The sequence below is a fragment of the Amblyomma americanum genome, chromosome 2, assembly GCF_052857255.1.
Source record: "Amblyomma americanum isolate KBUSLIRL-KWMA chromosome 2, ASM5285725v1, whole genome shotgun sequence".
NCBI lineage: Eukaryota > Metazoa > Arthropoda > Arachnida > Ixodida > Ixodidae > Amblyomma > Amblyomma americanum.
This window is the reverse complement of record NC_135498.1, coordinates 223,683,041-223,705,170: the sequence shown is the minus strand read 5'-3', so window position 1 is coordinate 223,705,170 and position 22,130 is coordinate 223,683,041. Positions and strand designations below refer to the sequence as shown.

Genomic DNA, 22,130 nt, shown 5'->3' with positions numbered 1-22,130 from the left:
CACCCTCACTTCAGCATGTCTTTCCTTCCTCGCCCTCGTCCTCACGACTTTTCATCCACCGACCCTCCCTCACCCTCACCTCATCGAGCGAAATCTTCATGAGGTGAGGGCGAGGACGCCCTCATGAGGGCTCGCCCTCGTGACGACGCCCACCTCTGATTCTGACAACTATTGATCTTAAATGTTCTCTATAGTCCGTATTGCGTGATTTTTGATGTAGACTGCAGCGAAATCAGTTTTGACGATGTTTTCGATAAACCTTATACACCTCTTTTGCATCAGAAGGCTTTCAATGTTAATATTGGTTGTTACATACCAAGCGAGAAAGCAATATCGCAGTCTAGTGACAAGACAGCAAAAATAATGTAACCGCTCGTGGTTTACGGAGGTTAAATAATAATAATAATAATTGGTTTTTCGGGAAAGGAAATGACGCAGTATCTGTCTCATATATCTTTGGACACCTGAACCGCGCCGTAAGGGAAGGGATAAAGGAGGGAGTGAAAGAAGAAAGGAAGAGAGAGGTGCCGTAGTGGAGGGCTCCGGAATAATTTCGACCACCTGGGGATCTTTAACGTGCACTGACATCGCACAGCACACGGGCAGGAAATCTATTTACCTTCCATATAACTGGCCCTAAGTTTTTTACAGTATAGTTTATATCGAATGTCCACCGTATATTTTCATTAAACGTTACACAAGGAAACATTTCTTCAGCAACCCTGTCCAGGGAATGCGATTTGGAAGTCATATGCCCACTATAAATAACAATTTACTGCTGAAAAAAACTGATATGTTGTTTTATTAGTATTTAAGTCGATTTTCAACAAACCATTTGGACAGATTCTTAAGCCACAAATTGGTGCTACCATATAGAAACAAATGTTGACGTGATGAAAAGAAAGCGCTCGTATCATCGTAAAGAACAATCTCAGCCGTATTTGTTACTGAGACAATGCCTATTATGCATGAAAGGAATAAAAGTGGCCCGAATATAGATTCGTAGTGGACACGAAATCTTACACATAGAGGTTATTTTCAAAAAAACTTCGTGAAACGTATCTGATAACGTAGTCTGCCGATTTTTTAACAAATACCTCGCGATGGAGAGAATCGAATGCTTTTCTAAAGTCCAAGAAGTGGCCAATTGTGAGCCGCTGGTTTTCTATATTCGTTGCAAGTTCATCCCTCACGAGCAGAAGTGCCAATCTGTAGATTTTTCTTTCTGGAATTGGTACTAACATGAAGATATAAGATTGTGTGCCAGCAGATAACTAACCATCCTTCAGTTAGTTACCTTCTCTACTATTTTAAAAAATAATGGGAGGATAGAAGTTGGTCTGTAAATATTAATGACATCAATAGCACCACCCTTATACGATGCAAATACCATGGCAACTTTCATGTTTTGGTGAAAAATACCGATGCATCATTACGAGATTTTTTAAGTGAGCAAGTACGTCACAGAACCAGTCAGAAACCACCTTGAGAGGAGCAGCTTTTAAAACACACATCTAGGGACCGAGTTGTTTTAGGCCGTTAATAATAGTAGCAATTTCTGATTATGTGGCGGGAAAAAGAATTAACAATTGCGGCATATTAATCCACGTGTTATTCTCTAGATAATCACAAATAGCTGAATTATACTCGTCAACTGTTAAGGAATGCTGCTTAAATCTAACGGCAAGTCCCGTAGGTCGTAGTGTTTTTCCGCCTCTATTCAGTTTGGTTAGAGTGCAAGCCTGAGTAAACCGTAATAGAAATTTATGCGCAAAGTCCTCGGGGGGTCATATCAAATATCAGCCAATTGCTCTGTAAAATTCCGAGTGGCTATCTGTTTGTTTAGGATGCTAAGTTATTTCTAACACTCTTGCATTCTTTCAATATTTCTATATCCTTAGATTTAACGAATTTACAAAACAGCTTATTTCTTGCAGCATGTAACGAGCTATCCACGGTTTTCATTTCATTCATTTCATTTCGCATTTATTTCAGTCATGTACAATGGCTGAGGAGAAAGGAAAAAAAGCCGCGCACGCGGCTTGACAAAGCTCCCATCTCCCGTAGCGGCTTGGCACGGCGATGACAGGCAGCAGTAAAACAATAACAAGAGAATGCATGAAATAACAAATATGTACAATATCTTCATAACAGATCACCAGAATAGTCTCGGTACTGTTACACACACGCAAATGATAGTTTAATCACAGCACATGGATACTTTCTGATTCTTTACCTGCGCTTCTTAACTACTTCAGGAAATGCGATTCATATAGATCAATAATTGTGTTCAGAAATTCGTCCTACAAAGTATTAGGTTTTTGCACTCATAGGAGTTTTGGCCAGTTTATGAAGGACACTAGTGGACCAAAGTGCTAAACTCTATCTTGTGTCATGAATGTATGAAAGAACTGACTGGCTATTCACTTTAAGGAGCCGTAATTTTCCGCGAAAACTAATCAAGAAAACATTGGGTAAAGTGCTTGTGGCCAAGAGATGAAAACTGCATGTGCCCTATTTAAAGTAAAACGTTCTTGGGGGCTAGTTGGTTCATTGCAGAAAAAAAGGTTAGCACTGCGCGAACGAGACAGGGCAGGAGAACGAAGAACGGGCACGCCAACATAACTCTGCAGTGAAGAACAATATGGGAGGTGATCTGGCACATCATTGTAAGAACTGTAAAGGGAAGGGCAAGGGCAAGAATATTGTACTTTGCAAGCCGGTTTTGCACAACACTGACTTTTTGTTTAAATCGAGAGATAAGACGGAAAGGGAGGTGGCTGAATCCTATCACTTCGTAAAAAATGGGGAAGAAATGTGTCAGCACTCCGTCTATTTCGCTTTCACTGAGTGAAATCACGTTTTTAGAAGGCCACCTATAATTGTATCACTTGTGTCCTAATTTTGTTCCTGAGGTATACTTCAAGTCCGGGAATGTAGCTTTTCCTGGCTTTATGCTCTCATTTACACTTCTTCGTTGGCTTCAGTCATGGTTGTTTCTCTATTCCTAATTCCATTCTTTTACCTTGTTTTAATTTTCACCTTTGCTCTTGTTCTTTGTTATTTCCATGCTCTCATGCCGGTTTTTGCAAATGCCACACCATTTTATCGTGTCTTCATACTTTCTTTACTTCTGTTGTCTGTTGGGTCACCTGCATTGTCCACTTCGCATATTTGTCACCCTTTTACTCAGTTTGGTTGTTAGGTTCCTTACTTGTTTTTAATCGTTTTCTTCACATGTAGTTCATGGGGACATGCTGACTGAGTACTCTGTCGTGGTTTATCGGCCATTCTGCAACGTAAAAATCAAATCAATGTGGTCTATATTTTAATCAGGCCTTGTGTTAATGACAGTGATGATTAGGCGCCTAGGTGCATTCCTTATATAGCGTTTCCTTTTTGGTCTCGAATAAACAGTTGGATGTCTGCGCATGTGTGGTCGTTTTATTTCCTCGTTCTCCTGTCATGTCTCATTCCCGCAGTACTATTTTTTTCTCAGCAGAATTTAAATATTGGTCGAGTTCTGAAGCACGTGAAGAGAACAAACAGACATAGGCGAGTGAAGGTGAGGCAGAGACCTTCTTTAGGATGTGTTCTGGCTCCTTCTGCTTTCAGCCATACAATATAAACGCTATCGATATGTCGTAGATGATCACCCCAAAATAAAAAGAATAAAAGAAGTTTAGGAACATTCAGTCACTCAGTCAGTCAGTCAGTCAGTCAGTCAGTCAGTCAGTCAGTCAGTCGGTCGGTCGGTCGGTCGGTCGGTCGGTCGGTCGGTCGGTCGGTCGGTCGGTCGGTCGGTCGGTCGGTCGGTCGGTCGGTCGGTCGGTCGGTCGGTCGGTCGGTCGGTCGGTCGGTCGGTCGGTCGGTCGGTCGGTCGGTCGGTCGGTCGGTCGGTCGGTCGGTCGGTCGGTCGGTCGGTCGGTCGGTCGGTCGGTCGGTCGGTCGGTCGGTCGGTCGGTCGGTCGGTCGGTCGGTCGGTCGGTCGGTCGGTCGGTCGGTCGGTCGGTCGGTCGGTCGGTCGGTCGGTCGGTCGGTCGGTCAGTTTTTATTTGCAGGAAGATCACTTCATCCTGCGGGTGGCAAAGACTAAAGGCATGGTTGCCTGACGAGGTCTCTGCCCCCGTCTGTTTTCTATGGGTTGGGTGACTGCTTCTTTTGTATACCTTAATGGGCCCTCATTTCCCATTTCTTGACAGCGTAATCGCTTAACGAGGGAGTCGTTTATTGCCTTGTTCCCATAGGTAGCATAGGAGAATTCTCATTGAGATTCCCCTTTTACTTTTTGGTCGCCTTCACGTAATACAGGACGTTCTACGTCCGCTACTCAGCTCGATAGTGGCGCTTCTGAGCACTCTGATGGTTAGGTTGCACGCAACATAGGGCATATCTGGTGAGGGAGCAAATGCGGGTTAATGGCATCCTAGGCGAAATCAAGAGGAAGGAATGGCCTTGGGCAGGGCGTATGCAATGCGAAGGAAAGATAACAGCTGGTCCCTTAAAGATAACGGAGTGGATTCCAAGAGAAGGCAATCGTAGCAGGGGGTGGCAGAAGGTTAGGTGGGCGGATGAGATCAAGAAGTTGCGGGGATATGAAAGCCGCAGTTTGCAAATGAGTGGGTCGGTCAAATGTTTTAGGGGAATTCCCTAAGGTAGAATAGATTTGTAATCAGGGAGTAATTGCTTTGGCACCCACCCAAGAGTAGCCATACGGCTACAAAGGAGAGCTATAGAGCTTTCTCAGAAACTTTGTAGATAAAGAAAAATTTGTCCTCGTGCGGGCGTTCGGACACGGGACGACCGCTTCACCGGAGCAGTCGCTTCACCAAGTGACCTAACCGGGACGGCAAGCTGTTCCGTGCCCATCACTGTTCCCACTTTTTGTTATAGATCAATTCGACCTCGCCCTACAATAGGCTTGACGTCCCGGTTATTTCAGTTGGTAAAGCGACTGCTCTGGTGAAGCGGTGGTCACGGGTTTGAACCACGGACCACGAAGAATTTTCTTTAACTATAAAGCTTCAGAGAAAGCTGTAAAGCATTCTTTATTAGCCGCATGGCTGCGCTCGAGTAGATGCCAAAGTAATTACTCCCTTATCACAAATCTACTCCACCTTTGGGGATTCCCTTAAAACATTTCACCAACACAGTTCCCACTTCAAGTTATTGATCAATAAGACCTTGCCATAGCATAAGCTTGCCGTTCCGGTTAGCATAGTTCGTAGAGCGTCCGCTCCAGTGAAGCAGTGGTCCTGGATTCGAATCCCCTCTACCAGGACGAATTCTTCTTTAACTACAAAGCTTCCGAGAAAGCTGTATAGCATTCCTGATCAATCGTGTGGCTGCGCTCGAGTGGATGCGAGAGTAATTTTTCCCTTATCACAAATCTACTCCACCTTGGGGGATTCCCTTAAAAAATTTCACCAACACAGTTCCCACTTCAGGTTATTGATCAATTCGCCCTTGCCCTAGCATAAGCTTGCCGTTCCGGTTAGCATAGTTCGTAGATCGACAGCTTCAGTGAAGCGGTGGTCATGTGTTCGAATCCTGGACCAGGACGAATTCTTCTTTAACTACAAAGTTTCTGAGAAAGCTGTATAGCATTCATTATTAGCCGCATGGCTGCGCTCGAGTGGATGCCAGAGTAATTACTCCCTTAATACAAATCTACTCCACCCTTAAAACATTTCTCCAACACAGTTCCCATTTCGAGTTATTGATCAATTCGCCCTTGCCCTATCATACGCTTGCAGTTCCGGTTAGCTTAGTTCGTCGAACGACAGCTCCAGTGAAGCGGTGGTCGTGGGTTCGAATCCCGGACTAGGAGGAATTCTTATTTTATTTTATGCAAATACCCTTACGGCCCTCCCGGGAGGGTACAACATAGTGGGAACACACGAAGGACTTTGACAACACTTTGCTCGAAACAGAAAAGAGAGAAAAAAAGACATCATTTCGAAGTATCATAATAAACAATAACAACAACACTATAGCTCAAGTAGAAAGTGCAAAATTTTAAACAGCTGGGATTAAATATACAAAACAACGCTGAAAGAAAAAAAAAGAATGGAAAGGAAACATCTGGAAAAAGGTAGTGCTATTCGAGGAATCACAAAAGAAGGACTACTGACTCTATACAAGTGGTGCACATGGGCGTCACATTCTGATGTGAATGTGCAGTATGTTGTGAAATTTGTCTGGGTGAACCTCGGTAGAAATATCTGATGGTAGGCTATTCCAGTCACTTATGGTTTTAGGTATGATTGATTGCGCGTAGAGTGATGAATGAAAGGTAGGGTTATTGACTTTGTAAGGATGATCCCGGCGAGGGAAGATGAGGCAAGGTGGCTGTAAGAAGTCGTCGTGCAAAACGTCGTGGTGATAAAGCTTGTGAAACAGAAATAGTCGAGAGTGTTTTCGTCGTAATAAAAGCTGATCTATTTCGGGGCGATTTTTTAAAGATGTAACAATGGTGTAGGGGGAATAGTCCAAAAAAATGAAGCGAACAGCACGGCTTTGCAGGCATTCAATGTTACGAACGATGTAATCCTGGATCGGGTACCAGATTGGATTGCACATAGATATTTAATTTTAGGTATGATCCAGGTGGTGTATGAGGGCTTTTTTAGGTGTGAGGGTGCTTGTCTTAGTCTGTGTTTCATGATCCCGAGTGAGCGATTAGCAGTTGCAAGAGTAACGTTGATGAGATGATGCCATGTTAGATCGTTTTGTAAATTCACTCCTAGGTATTTACATGTGGTAGTAAGTTCGACAATATTGATATCTATAAAATATGAGGGTAGAATGCGGGAAGAGGAACGTGTAAATGTCATGCACATATTTTGGTATTTATCGTCATTTGCCTGTCATAACACCACATATTAATCGCGTTTTGGTCTGATTGCAACGCTTGTTGGTCAGTTTCAGTAGTAATTTTACGGTAAATAACACAGTCATCGGCGAACAGTCTTATACGTGACGAGATGCAGTTAGGCAGATCATTGATATATATTAGAAAAAGCAATGGACCAAGCACACTCGCTTGTGGAACGCCGGACGTGACTGCAATAAAAGAGAAATTGCAGTGGTTTATATTTGTGAACTGTGTTCTGAATGACAAAAAATCTTTTATTCATAAAATGGCTTGCATCAATGTTAACATTCTTTAGTTTTTTAGTAGCCTGTGGTGAGGAACGAGGTCAAAAGCTTTGGAAAAATCGATGAATATGGCACCCACCTGGTTGCCGACGTCAATAGAGGATTGCAAGTCATTATTAAATCCCGCTAACTGTTCATCGCATGAATATTCCTTGCGAAAGCCGTGCTGGTATTTCAAGATTATATTATGCTCTTCTAGGTATGTTATGATTTGAGAATGTATGATGTGCTCCAGTAGTTTACAGACGGTACTAGTTAGTGAAATGGGTCGATATTTAAGAGAGGCTGTGCGATCGCCAGATTTAAAAATTGGTATGACCTTGGCTGTACGCCAATCATTAGGAATCGGGCCCGATGACAATGACTGTGAAAAAAGTGCGCATAAGCTTACCGAAATGCTTTGTGATGTGCTTTTTAACAACTTGCTGTTGAAGCCAAAGAGGTCAGATGCGGACGAGCTTTTGCGATTATTAAGTAATGATATGATACCGGGCTCGCTGATAGTAATCAGTTGCATAATCATATCTGAAACTGTACCTATATTTGGGCATGAAGAAACGTCCTCGCGGGCGACACAGACGAAAATGCGTTGTTTAATAACGGCGCGGTTCAGGTGTCCAACGATATATGAGACAGATACTGCGCCATTTCCTTTCCTCAAAAACCAATTATTATTAATACCTGTGCGCACCCTGACTCGAAAATAGTGGCGCCTGTGTATCAGTAAGCGTAACTTCAGGGTGACTGCTGAGCGTATTAGTTGGCAAAATTTTCGAGGGCTCTTAGTCAGCATAGATGATAGGTCGTGCTTAAAAAATTGTCGACGACAAAAGTTTCTGAGAAAGCTGTATAACATTCCTTATCAGCCGTATGGCTGCGCTTGAGTGGATGCCAGAGTAATTACTGCCTTATCACAAATCTACTCCACCTTGGGGGATTCCCCTAAAACATTGCCCAACACTATTCCCACTTCGAATCACTGATGAATTCGCACCCGCCCTACCATAAGCTTGTCGGCTCGGTTAGCTTAGTTCGTAGAGCGACAGCTCCAGTGAAGCAGTGGTCCTGGGTTCGAATAACGGAACACGAAGAAAGTTTCCGAGAAAGCTGTATAGCTTTCGTTTATAGCCGTATGGCTGCGCTTGGGTGGATGCCAATGAGTAATTACTCCCTTATTACAAATCTGCTCCACCTTGGGGGATTCCCCTAGACATTTGACAAACACTATTCCCACTTCGAATTACTTATTAATTCGCTCTCGCCTTACCATTAGCTTGCCGGCCCGGTAAGCTTAGTTCGTAGAGCGATAGCTCCAGTGAAGCGGTGGTCCTGGGTTCGAATCCCGGAACACGAAGAATTCTTCCTTAACTATAAAGTTTCTGAGAAAGCTGTATAGCTTTCGTTTGTAGCCGTATGGCTGCGCTTGGGTGGATGCCAGAGTAATTATTCCCTTGTCAAAAAGGACAGGGTTAATTAGACATGGGAGTGGCATTTGCCCTGCAGTGGGCGTAGTCAAGCTGCTGATGATGATGAGATGCAGGAGATTGGACTGCTGCCGTCGTCGCTCACTTGTTAGAGCAACGCACTAGAAATTACGAGGTCGTGGATTGGAATCCCATCGGCGGCGTGTTCTTTTTCCGCCAGTTTCAAGCCAGCCACGCGCAAGCGTTGTGCTCTGGCTGAAAATTGCAAAAAAGCCGCTCAGTTTCCCCTGGCACGAAGCGGTGTCCCAACTCCTTCGATGCTGTCTGACGACAGATTCGTGCCATCAGCGAGGTTATTAATGTGCAGGCCCTGAAGGCAGCAGACGTGGGCATATCTCTGTCGCAAACCGAAGCCTCCGTAGCCGCTCCATTCACCTCGAAGCTTCCCAGCATCGCCTGCGTACCCACCGTGATCAGGTGAGAGGGTTCGTCCAGTACTGAGTGTCTGACGGCGGTCATTATTCACCGTCCCGTTACTTTCATCCCCCCTGGGGCCTCAAGGTCTAGTCAGATTCACGTCAGTTTTTTTCATATAAAGGCTTACCTCGTCAGTGGTGGTTTGCGGAGGCCACCACCCACGTTTCCAATGGGAAATGTTAATCTTACCGCCACTCGACATTGATAGTTCGGAGTTATTCCGAACCCCTCAGAAATTGTTTTATGTTACCAAGTGAGCAAAAGCGTGTTAGTGTGAATTATAAAGTCTCCTTTATTAACACCAGAAAAAGTGCCTTAGGAAGATAATTGCATAAACATGTATTTGCATAGCTTGTGAGAGCCTTTTATGAGGTCTGCACTGGACAAGAGGATTTACTCTTCTTTAGTTGGTCGTTTTCTTCGCTTGATAAAAGGCGGTCACGGCTGGCAGTAAATGTGTAAAGAGAATATAACTTCTTGCAGTTACATAATGCTTGGTCTAAAGCACTACAACGTTGTATTCACCATCATCATCAGATTGACTAAGTCCACTGTAGAACAAAGGCTCTCACTTCTCTCTCGAATTAACGCTATCGTGTCCCAGCCGCGGCCACCTTATCGCCGCAGACTGCTTATTCTAATCCCCCAACTTATGCTGCCCCCTGTTCAGCAGCAAATGATGTTTAGAGAAGCCACAAGGGAAAAAACTTGTGTCATCGGCGTATTGAATACTGCTTATATTATGGGCTATGGATGCGATGTCGGTCGCACGGATATTAAAATGAAACAGACCAAGAACGCTACCTTAACACCGCGTCAAATAAAAAGGTAACGAGACGTGATAATCGACTGAAACGACCTGTTGGCGCCTGTTTAAGTAAGAACGAAGAAGCTGGAGGGAGAAACCAGGGACACTATAGCTTTCAAGTTTACAGAACAGTACTTCATGATTAACAGCAAGCTTTTCTAAAATCGTCGGAAATACCAACAGTAAATCACATACCGTGGACTTGTCCCTTCGTAATGAAAACTGCCTGGCATTTATTAAGGCACATTTGGAAAAGAACCCATGGCCTTTCTGCGCTTTTTTTAAGAGCCTTCGAAAACACAGTGGGAATTAAAATCGGCCTATAGTTTGTCAACTTATTTCTATCGCCTCCTTTGAAGATATCAGTTGCTTCTACCGATCTTATTCGTGCAGGAAATATCCCTGATGTTAGTGATAAGTTAGATATGCTTAAGAGTTGTGCTAACAGACCCGCAACACAGTTATTTGGTTTTAGTTTGAGGTCAACAAAATAACTGCAACTAGCCGACTTTAGGTTCATTACGACGCTGAAGACTTCCTTGCTGATCAATAAATTGAAAGCAAAATTCTCTAAACCTGAATTTCGAAGAAAACGCAGAGTGCTTCGACGAAAGAGCCACGCGGGCTAGAGCTTATAAGCATGCCACTGAGTTTATCGGCCAGAAAAGAGCGGGAATAGGACAAGCTAGAGTGACTAAATAAAAAAAAAATTTAGTGCTCTAGGGCGAGCCATCCATCACAAGCTGACCCTTTTTTATTCCTATTTAGAAATGATTCGCTTAGAAGCTTCCAAAACGCTTTCGGATTTTTCCTATTAGGGTGGTAACGCGATTGGTAGGCCGATTTAGATCTCTGCAGCACTTTAGTTAGCTTCTTGCGGCATTTTCTAAAAGCAGCTAGGTGCTCTGGGTTACGAGTAGACATGAAACATTTGAATAGCCTGGAATTCTCTTTCATCATTTTGACGTGTACAGGTGTCACCCAAAGCTTAAGGAGTTAGGTGTCTCATTTCTTTGTCTTCCAGGGAAAACACTTATCGTAAATTTCTTTCAAAGTAGTTAAAAACAGCTTATAAGTCTCATCGACAGAACAGACTGCAACACACTTCCAGTCTGCAACGCGTACAGTCTCACGAAATTGAGCAAGTGTCCCATCAGTTACACACTGGTAAGGTAATGAAACTAGAGGTAGAGGAATGCCTAGGTAGAGGAAACTAGGCATAGGTAAAAACCAGATGTATGCATTAAGAGACAAGCAGGGCAATGTCATTAGCAATATGGATAAGATAGTTAATGTAGCCGAAGAATTCTACACAGACCTGTACAGTAGCCAATGTAATCAGAGCGCTAATGAGAAAGACAGCAGTGCACAGCAATGCGTCATCCCGCCAGTAACGAAAGATGAAGTAAAGAAAGCCTTAGAAGCAATGAAAAGGGGAAAAGCAGCTGGGGAGGATCAGGTAACAGCAGATCTGTTGAAGGATGGAGGGGACATCGTGCTAGAAAAACTAGCCACCCTGAATACGCAATGCCTTATGACCTCGACTGTACCAGAAGCTTGGAAGAATGCAAACATTATCTTAATTCATAAGAAGGGAGACGCCAAGGACTTGAAAAATTACAGGCCGATCAGCTTACTATCCGTTGCCTACAAAGTGTTTACTAAGGTAATCGCTAATAGAGTCAGGGCAACGTTAGACTTTAATCAACCAAATGACCAGGCAGGCTTTCGTAAAGGATATTCCACAATAGATCATATTCACACTATCAATCACGTGATACAGAAATGCGCAGAATATAACCAACCTCTATATATAGCTTTCATTGATTACGAGAAAGCATTCGACTCAGTGGAAACCTCAGCAGTCATACAGGCATTGCGTAATCAGGGGGTAGAAGAGCCTTATGTCAAAATACTGGAAGATATATATAGCAACTGCACAGCTACTATAGTCCTCCATAAAGTCAACAATAAAATTCCAATAAGGAAGGGCGTCAGGCAAGGAGACACGATCTCGCCAATGCTGTTCACCGCATGTTTGCAGGAGGTATTTCGAGGCCTGAATTGGGAACGGTTGGGAATAAGAATAAATGGAGAATACCTAAATAATCTGAGATTTGCTGATGACATTGCCTTGCTGAGTCACTCAGGAGGTGAACTGCAAATCATAATCAACGAGTTAGACAGGCAGAGCAGAACGATGGGTCTAAAAATTAACATGCAGAAAACCAAGGTAATGTTCAACAGCCTAGCAAGGGAACAACAGTTCACAATTGGCAGCGAGAGCCTGGAAATTGTGCCGGAATACGTCTACTTAGGGCAGGTAGTGACAGCTGATCCGGATCATGAGAGGGAGATAACTAGAAGGATAAGAATGGGGTGGAGCGCATACGGCAAATTCTCGCAGATCATGAGTGGCAGTTTACCAATTTCCCTCAAGAGGAAAGTGTACAACAGCATAATCTTACCGGTACTCACCTACGGGGCAGAAACGTGGAGGCTAACGAAAAGAGTTCAGCTTAAGTTAAGGACAACGCAGGGAGCCATGGAAAGAAAAATGATAGGTGTAACGTTAAGAGATCGGAAGCGGGCAGAGTGGGTGAGGGAACAAACACGGGTTAATGACATCCTAGTCGAAATCAAGAGCAAGATATGGGCTTGGGCAGGGCATGTATTGCGAAGGCAAGATAACCGCTGGTCTTTAAGGGTAACGGAGTGGGTTCCAAGAGAAAGTAAGCGTAGCAGGGGGCGGCAGAAGGTTAGATGGGCGGAGGAGATTAAGAAGTTTGCAGGCAAAGGGTGGATGCAGCTGGCAAAGGATAGGGTTAATTGGAGAGACATGGGAGAGGCCTTTGCCCTGCAGTGGGTGTAGTAAGGCTGATGATGATGATGATGAAGGTAATGAACGGAGGCAGCCTAAAAGGGGTGCAAAAGAAACTAGGCCAAGGTAAAAACCAGATGTATGCGTTAAGATACAAGGAGGGAAATATCATTACCAATATGGATAAGGTAGTTAAACTAGCCGAGGAGTTCTACACAAATCTATACAGAAGCCAGTGTAATCAGAAAGTTAATGAGAGAGACTGCGTCCTCCCGCCAGAGAATGCGTCATCCCGCCAGTAACACAACAGAAAGTAAAGAAAGCCTTAGGAGCAATGGAAAGGGAAAAGCAAGCTGGTGAGGATCAGGTGACAGCAGATCTGTTGAAGGATGGAGGGGAGATCATGCTAGAAAAACTAGCCACCTTGTATCGCAATGCTTTACGACCTCGACCGTGCCAGAGGCTTGGAAGAACGCAAACATCTTAATTCTTTAGCAAGGAGACGCCAAGGACTTGACAAAGTACGAAATGACGAATTGAAAAGGAAACGACAACACGAGCGCTGACTTACAACTGATCTTTATTGAGCAATATGTGCAGAATATATAGGAAGGAAGGAAGTAGCAGATGCAATGAGAAGATGCAATCAGGCTCGTTTATACAGTGGCCTGTCTGGCCGATGTACGTCTTGCCGCAGGAAAGCGGGATAGAATAAATGAGTCCAGTGTCGCAGTCGACGAGCGGTTTTTTATGTGTAACTGTGCATCTGTTCCTCCCTCGGTCATCCCGGCCCTCAAGCTTCTTTCTTACTGCACTGCAGACCCTGCTCAGCTTATCCTTAGCTGTGAAAACTACTTTTACCCCATATATTGCCCCTACCTCCTTCAACCGGTGTGACATTCCATGTAGGTACGGAATCCCGACTTTTCTTGTTGGCGCGCAGTCTTTTTCTTTTTCTTTTGCGAGACTATCACCCTTAGTCAATATCCGTTTCGATATTTGAGCCAGAGCCACATCTGGAAACCAAGCGTCCCTAAGCCTCTGAACCTGCCCCTGGAAGCTAGTCTCAACCCGGTGGGAGCACGATTTACGCAATGAAGCCTTGAGACACGATGTCGCTATCCCGCCTTGACTAGTTTTGAGTGCTCTGAATTGTAACTTAGGAGCGGCTTAGCTTTTCTAGGGTTATATTCCCAACACGTTCCTGTTTCGTGGCAGATGACTTTTAAGTCAAGGGACCTGTGTTTCACCGGTGTTTCGCGCTGCTTAAAGATGAATTCATTCCAACTCGCCCAGTTTTATGTTCTCGTTAGCCACATTTGAAGTCCTGATCATCAAGCATGAACATGATTTAGAGAGGATCCAATGAGAGGTCTCTTTTTGCCAGCTAGGAATAAAAAAAACAATGGAGGTGGTTACGGAAAACTAGCCTCCTTGGAGGGTAGTCGCCAGATCTATAAAACTCTTTTACAACGACATCGGACGCATGGCATTCTCACCATTTCATAAAAAATCTCACTGCACACAGCGGAAGCTTCCATAATAAGCCAGAATAGATTGCGACACAGGAAATACAGCACCAACGCCTACCCAAGACAAACGCCTTCATCGCCCATGACAGTACATGTCAGCCATTTTTGCCTGCAGACGCTCGAAGTATTTTTCTTCATACTCGGTGCGCTAGAAACTGCAGCTATGCCGATTTAGCTCTCACGAAACTTTCCAAATGAAACGACATATCTTAACATACGTTCCCTCGTACATGCGATACTGACCATGGTTCTTAATGCCAGGCAGATAAGCCGCCTCGAGTACGGGTGGTGCGCAGTAGAGCTGAGCCGTATTTGCGCACATTTTACGAATTGGCCGTTTGATAACGCCGGGTCAGGACATAACTTCTAACCCTTCAACGATGGCTTCTTATGTGAGCAACTTAGTTGACACAGCAGAAGTGGACGGCTGTTCATTAAATGATTCTCGCCAGTGCTTGAACTGCATACATTTTAACTTGATATCGGACTGGAATAAGAATGGCGATTTCGAGGTTTTCTTTAGCATGACCAATATCAAATTTATTGCAGTGATGTTTTCAGAAACAAGGTTTGGTTGCGAAGAGGATGTGGTTGTTACCTGGCTACAAACCTTATTTTGTTAACCGTGTAGGTAAATGCGGTGGTGGTGTTATATGCTAATTTCCAATGATAGCGAGAGCGAATTGCTTTCTGAGTTTTCCTGCTTTACTCCTACTTCGAGGTGCTTGCACTAAAATCACGGAAATACATATAATGTTCATGTTATCGCCCACCATCCGGTGATGTATCTTCGTTTCTCACCTTCATAGATTCACTCTTAGAATTTTTTAATGCTCAAAAATGCCATATAATATTAGGCGGCGATTTCAATATTAATTTTCTTGCCGAAAATCGCACAAAAATGATGTTTGAATCTCTTTTGAACAGTCACTCTTGTCAAAGTGTGATAACGTCATCTACAATACTGAGTGAAGGTTCACAAACACCCCTTGATCTTTTTATAACAAACTTTGAAACCAGTCGTTCCAAATCTGGTGTCATCAATTACTATTTAAGCGATCACCTTTCGATTTTCATTTCAGTGTATAATGGGTTCCGAGCTATTGCGAAATCTGAGCAGCCTTTGTGTCGCTCGCAAATCAATCCGCGCACTTTATCGAGAATTCGTGATTGCATTGCGGCAGTGAGCTGGAATGATGTGCTCTGTGAACATAAAGCTGATATAGCCTATGATACGCTTGTGAAGAAATTTGTATCATTGTATAAAACCTGCTTTCCCCTGAAAACATGTGCCAGGTCAAAGAAAATCCCTAAGTCATTGGTAACGTCTGAACTCCTTAACCTGATAAAAAAGCGTGACCGGCTCTTTCAGAAGTTTATCAGCAACAAATGCCCTGAGGCTGTTAAAGCTTTTAAGACCTATAGAAATCATGTCACCAAAGAACTTCGTGCTGCTAGAAATCGTTATCACTATAACCTTCTAACTTCCTCGAATCAGCAATCTGGTGACGTCTGGCGCAGGTTAAACCAAATATTTGGCAAATCTCCAGAGATGCTTAAAACACTATATAATATGGCGTAGAAATTTCATGGGTGGACTTAGCTAATACATTCAATGACCATTTTCTTTCTCTAATCTTAGTGTCGTCTAGTAGAGACTACTTGTCTTTCAGGAAACATTCCTTCCAAAAAACTGCGTTTCTTGAGCCAGTCTCGGAATCTGGAATATTAACTACATTTGCCAGTTTGCAAAACAGCCCGTCCACTGACATAATATGTCTTCAAGTAAAGCCTATAAAATATATTATTGACCTGATTGCACATATCTTGGCGCATATATTTAACATTTGCCTTTCTTCGGGGGTGTTTCCTCGGAGCATGCAATGTGCAAAAGTCACGGTAGTATATAAAAAAGGCGACAAGAACAACCTGTCTAATTACTGTCCAATTTCAATACTCCCCGTTTTTTCTAATGGACTCGAAAAAGTCATTCTTAAACGATTAGCTTCTTTTACTAATCGCTATGACATCTTAGCTCCCGCACAGTATCGTTTTAGAAAAACTCCATCCACTGAACTAGCGCTCCTTTCTCAGAAAGAACTCATCCTGGAATAATTTTGAAACCAAAAACATGGTCCTTGGTATCTTCCTTGATTTTGCAAAAGATTTCAATTATATTAACCACAGTATACTTGTACAAATGTTGGAGCATTATGGTATTCGCATACCATTAGCATTATAGCCCACAGGTTAATTTCGTGTTACCTTCAATACCGATCCCAGTTAGTTGTTATAAATGGCCACTGTGCTGTCGCCAAACCAGTTAAATTAGGTGTCCCGCAAGGAAGCATCCTAGGTCCTTTTCTATTTATTATATATATAAACGACATAATTAACATTGACCCTAGTGCTAAGTGCATTATTTATACTGACGACACAAGCTTATTTTTTCCAGGGAGTTCTGGTCCTTGTTTGGCTTGCCATGCTAATCGAACATTTAACGTCGTTAATACCTGCACAGCATGAAATGAATTAAAATTAAATATTGCAAAAACCAAGCCTCTATGTTCCATCCAAGAAATAGAGTTTATGTATTACCACTAATTGTCTTTGACCGCATAGAGATACAGGTTGTGCAGTGTTTCAAGACGCTCGGTGTTGTGACATTCCTTGTGTGCTACGAGGTACATTCCTTGTGTGTGCTACGAGGTACATTCCTTGTGTGTGCTACGAGGTACATTCTTTGTGTGTGCTACGAGGATCCACGTTCGACGGCGCGGCGTAGACGGAGACCCAGATGACAGGCATCATCAATTACCCAGCCATGCTCGTTGAGAGTCACAACCAGAACCAAGTGGTTTAAGCCCAACCGGACCCAACCGGACCCGCCGCCGCCGCCGCGGGGAAACAGGCTTTATCCTCCCCAATTGGCGTGGCGGTTTCAGGGGCGGCCCTCCCGGGCACATTCCAGGACAAGGGAACTCTCAGCGATCCAGAGCGCGCCGTACCACAGCCGACGCTATGCGCTACCGCGAAGACAACATTCTTTCCCTCGGACTCAACACGTGAGGGGGGCGAGACAATAAGTGCGGTGGTATGTTTGTGCGCCCAAGTGAAAGCCCTAGCCCCCCCTCCTTCCCCTCCGGCGTGGGCGTCCTCACCCTAGGGAGTGTGGAGAAGAGGATATAAAAATCGAGAAGCAGTACGGAAGAGGCTCGCTCAGGACGACATCGTTCGCCAAGAGGGCCTTCAGCGCCGAAGCCCGACGGCGTGCAGCTTCTGCCAGCAACCGCTCGAGCCCAACTCCGGAGCCACTCCATCGCCCCCATGAAGTCGACGGCACGTAAGCTCGGACGCCCCAGCCTCTGAATCTTAATCATGTATGATTATTGAATATATCTGTTTGTTTAAACTGAGCCATACGGTGTCTCTTTGCCTCTCCGTCCCGTGTGGACCTGCGCATTATGGGGGTCATCACACTGGTGTCAGAAGTGGGGTTCAGCTGTCGGCTAGCCAAAGCAACGGGATGTTCTTTGCCCTCGATAACCTGAGATAGCACGGCACCAACTGCGAACTTTGACGCATCTGTGGCCATAACGAAGGGCAAACTAAAATCCGGGTGGCGCAACAGCGGTGCACTCATTAGCTTCCTTTTCAGGGCCCCAAAAGCATTCTCCGCGTTTTCGTCCCAGCGAAAGGCGACATTTTTGGCTGTTAAGGCGGTGAGCGGCTTAGCGAGCTTGGCGAACTCCTCTATGTGCCTTCGGTAGTAACCGATCAGGCCGAGAAACTGCCGGACCTGGCGGACGCTAGTCGGGGATGGAAAATCCGAGACACACCTTAGTTTCTCAGGGTCCGGTCGCACGCCGTCAGCTGAAACAACGTGCCCGAGGTATTTCACCTCGTTTTTGAGGAATTGGCACTTAGAGGGCTTCAGCTTGAGACCCGCTGCTCTTAGTCGCACCAAAACCTGCTCAATATCGCGCAAATGGTTATCAACTTTGTGGCTCCCCACGGCGCACGTTTTGGCAGAACCTGGCGATGTGTCCGCGACCCTGGCAAGCGAAGCATACGATTTCTTCAAAATCTCGCATACCGCGCCTGTAGCTTTGTGGCGGTCTCCGGTTTCCAGCGAATGGGCGCTGTTGAGCGCGCGCTTCAACCTGGAGTTCTACCTGCTGAGATAGCAGCTGTTCCAAGCGATCTAACCGCTCTGTCAAGAGAGCAACCTCAGGGTTGAGCACCGCTCTCTCTATGACGCGTACTCTCGCTGCGGCTGTCGTTAACGCCTCATTTCGTTCCTCATCCAATGCGGCCTCCACGGCTTGGTCGAAATTGCTCGGCTTGCGCGAGAGCACGAACCGGCGCACGGGGTCTTGCAGACCAGCCACGAACAAAGCGGTCATTTCCTCTTTAAGTAGATCCTCCGCGTATTTCTTCCTTAGCTGGTCTCCTTCCTCCTCCCTGCACCATGTCTTAAATTTAAAACCGTTTGCGCATGTACTTTTTCCTCTTTTTTTCCTTCTTTTCTGTTATTTAGTGCTGATGTCTTTGTATCATGTTGTATGTATGGAAAAACATATATACGCTTCACCATGTAAACTAATAATTTCATTACAATGCACTTTATTTTAATCTGTGCTCATGTTTGACTTCTGTTTGTATTCGCCTATCGCACCCATTTTGTATTCATTATTTTTATCCACTGCACCATGTAGCTGCACACTTCTTGCCAAGTATTAGGGTACGGGCCTTAGTCAAACCTTCTTCTGGCTTTTTTCCCGTGCTCCACATATCCCTGAGATGTTGAATAAACATTGTATTGTAATGTATATGAAATGCTAAGTAGAAAGTGTGCGTGTTCTAGGTCTTCTACTTCATACATCTGGCACTGGGACCCCGTGGCTATACGGGACACGTAAATCGGCTCACGCTACTCTCGGTCTGATTCGACGCATGGCTATGCGCTCTGGCGGAGCCGTCGGCTTGTGCGCTCCATTCCCCAGCCGCGGATAGTGTACCAGGCCCAATTTCATCGCATCACCTGTCGACAGTGGGATTCCCTTGAAGCAATCAATCGGGAGGCTATGCGCTCCATAACTTATCTCCCTCGTATTACACCCATACCCATTCTACAAGAGTACGCTCAACTAAATACATTAAGTGCAATCACCGACCAACGTGAGGCAAACAAAGCGCGCAAGTTGTCGCTTCAGCTTCATCGTTTACAGAGTCTTCCTCCATGGTCATGCTGTCAACTCACAGACAATCGCTCCTCTGCTTCGCCGCCGGTATCAGCCGCGCATCCCGGTATCAGCCCCATCCCAGGGTGCATAATATCCAGCGATGCATCAGACACAGCACTGCAGGGAGTTACCGCACCTTACAGTCCCTCTCATTCTCATCTTAACTTCCGCGCTACAAATAGCGCGGATACTTGCGCCCCCATTGCCTTGTAGCTTCAAGCAATACACAGTGCAATTGCTTCCCTTCCACTCGTACCCACTTTGGATTATCATCATCATCATCACCAGCCTTACTACACCGACTGCAGGGAAAAGGCCTCTCCCATGTCTCTCCAATTAACCCTGTCCTTTGTCAGCTGCAAACACCCTTTGCCTGCAAACTTCTTAATCTCATCCGCCCACCTAACCTTCTGCCGCCCCCTGCTACGCTTACTTTCTCTTCGAATCCACTCCGTTACCCTTAAGAAGCAGCGGTTATCTTGCCTTCGCATTACATGCCCTGCCCAAGCCCATTTCTTCCTCTTGATTTCGACTAGGATGTCATTAACTCGTGTTTGTTCCCTCACCCACTCTGCCCGCTTCCGGTCACTTAACGTTACACCTGTCATTTTTCGTTCCATGGTTCGCTGCGTTGTCCTTAACTTAAGCTGAACTCTTTTCGTTAGCCTCCACGTTTCCGCTCCATAGGTGAGTACCGGAAAGATAAAGCTGTTGTACACTTTTCTCTTGAGGGAAATTGGTAAACTTCCACTCATGATCTGCGAGAACCTGCCGTATGCGCTCCACCCCATTCTTATCCTTCTAGTTATCTCCCTCATGATCCGGATCAGCTGTCACTACCTGCCCTAAGTAGACGTATTCCGTCACAACTTCCAGGCTCTCGCGGCCAATTGTGAACTGCTGTTCCCTTGCTAGGCTGCTCAACATTACCTTGGTTTTCTGCATGTTAATTTTTAGACCCATCGATCTGCTCTGCCTGTCTAACTTATTGATCATGATTTGCAGTTCACCTCCTGAGTGACTCAGCAAGGCAGTGTCATCAGCGAATCGCAGATTATTTAGGTATTCTCCATTTATTCTTATTCCCAACTGTTCCCAATTCAGGCTTCGAAATACCTCCTGCAAACATGCGGTGAACAGCATTGGCGAGATCGTGTCTCCTTGCCTGACGCCCTTCCTTATTGGAATTTTATTTCTGACTTTATGGAGGAGTATAGTAGCTGTGCAGTTGCTATATATATCTTCCAGTATTTTGACATAAGGCTCTTCTACCCCCTGATTACGCAATGCCTGTATGACTGCTGAGGTTTCCACTGAGTCGAATGCTTTCTCGTAATCAATGAAAGCTATATATAGAGGTTGGTTATATTCTGCGCATTTCTCTATCACCTGAACTAAAAATGTCTAATGGGCTGTACATACAGATTTAGTATTGGGTGGTAATATAATAGAAATAACTAATGTTGTAAAAACACTTGGCGTTCACTTCAATGAATTTATGTTATGGGACTACCACATCAAGCAAATAGAGAGTAAGCTAGCTCGCGTTGTCGGCATACTCAGAAGGTTAAAGTGCATGATACCTACTAGGACAAAACTTGTTATTTACCATGCCCTCTTTGACTCTCATGTTAAATATTGTCATTTGGTTTGGGGTACAACGACGCAAACTAATATTCAAAAGGTTTTGACATTACAAAAAAATGCAGTCAGAGCAATTGCGGGTGCCACATACTTAGCACATACGAGTGCTCTATTTGCAAAATACCGCATTATGGATGCAAGGGTTATTCATCAGTACCGTGTAATTCAGCAGTACAAATCTCAGGTACATAGTGACAGCACATTTTTTTCTGACCTTGCGAATCTACGGGAAAATACCGCTGTTCACAACACAAGACACTGCGAATATTGGTATGTACCTTGTCCACGCACAAATTACGGTTTTCAAACACTCAGGTATGTGTTGCCATCTTTCCTTAATAGAAATGCTTTCACTAATCAATCCATTCTTTCCGTTTCATATAACGCTGTCAGAAATATGTTCTTACAAAACAATGAATCATATCCAACGGTAAAATAAACTAAGTATCCATGTGCTGTGATTAAACTATCATTTGCGTGTGTGTAACAGTACCGAGACTATTCTGGTGATCTTTTATGAAGATATTGTACATATTTGTTATTTCATGCATTCTCTTGTTATTGTTTTACTGCTGCCTGTCATCGCCGTGCCAAGCCGCTACGGGAGATGGGAGCTTTGTCAAGCCGCGTGCGCGGCTTTTTTTCCTTTCTCCTCAGCCATTGTACATGACTGAAATAAATGCAAAATGAATGAATGAATGAATGAATGAATGAATGAATGAATGAATGAATGAATGAATGAATGAATGAATGAATATGATCTATTGTGGAATATCCTTTACGAAAGCCTGCCTGATCATTTGGCTGATTAAAGTCTAACGTTGCCCTGACTCTATTAGCGATTACTTTAGTAAATGCTTTGTAGGTAACGGATAGTAAGCTGATCGGCCTGTAATTTTTCAAGTTCTTGGCGTCTCCCTTCTTATGAATTAAGATAATGTTTGCATTCTTCCAAGCTTCTGGTACAGTCGAGGTCATAAGGCATTGCGTATACAGGGTGGCTAGTTTTTCTAGCAC

The 22,130-nt window shown here is 44.4% G+C and overlaps 1 protein-coding gene across 14 annotated transcripts in view; it reads left to right on the top strand.

Annotated features, from left to right (window-relative positions):
* Positions 1–22,130, top strand: part of LOC144122196 (polyamine-transporting ATPase 13A3-like) — a 738,347-nt gene that overhangs the window by 465,715 nt on the left and 250,502 nt on the right. For 8 of the 14 annotated variants that reach the window (XR_013312839.1, XR_013312840.1, XM_077655777.1 and 5 more), the window contains one exon: positions 8,953–9,062. The exons of the other annotated variants lie outside the window; for them this stretch is intronic. Coding sequence is in view for 6 of the 8 variants with exons in the window: in XM_077655777.1 (XP_077511903.1) it covers positions 8,953–9,062 (110 nt within the window). In the remaining 2 variants the exon portion in view is untranslated. The remainder of the gene's footprint in view (positions 1–8,952; positions 9,063–22,130) is intronic. 14 annotated transcript variants of the gene reach the window in all.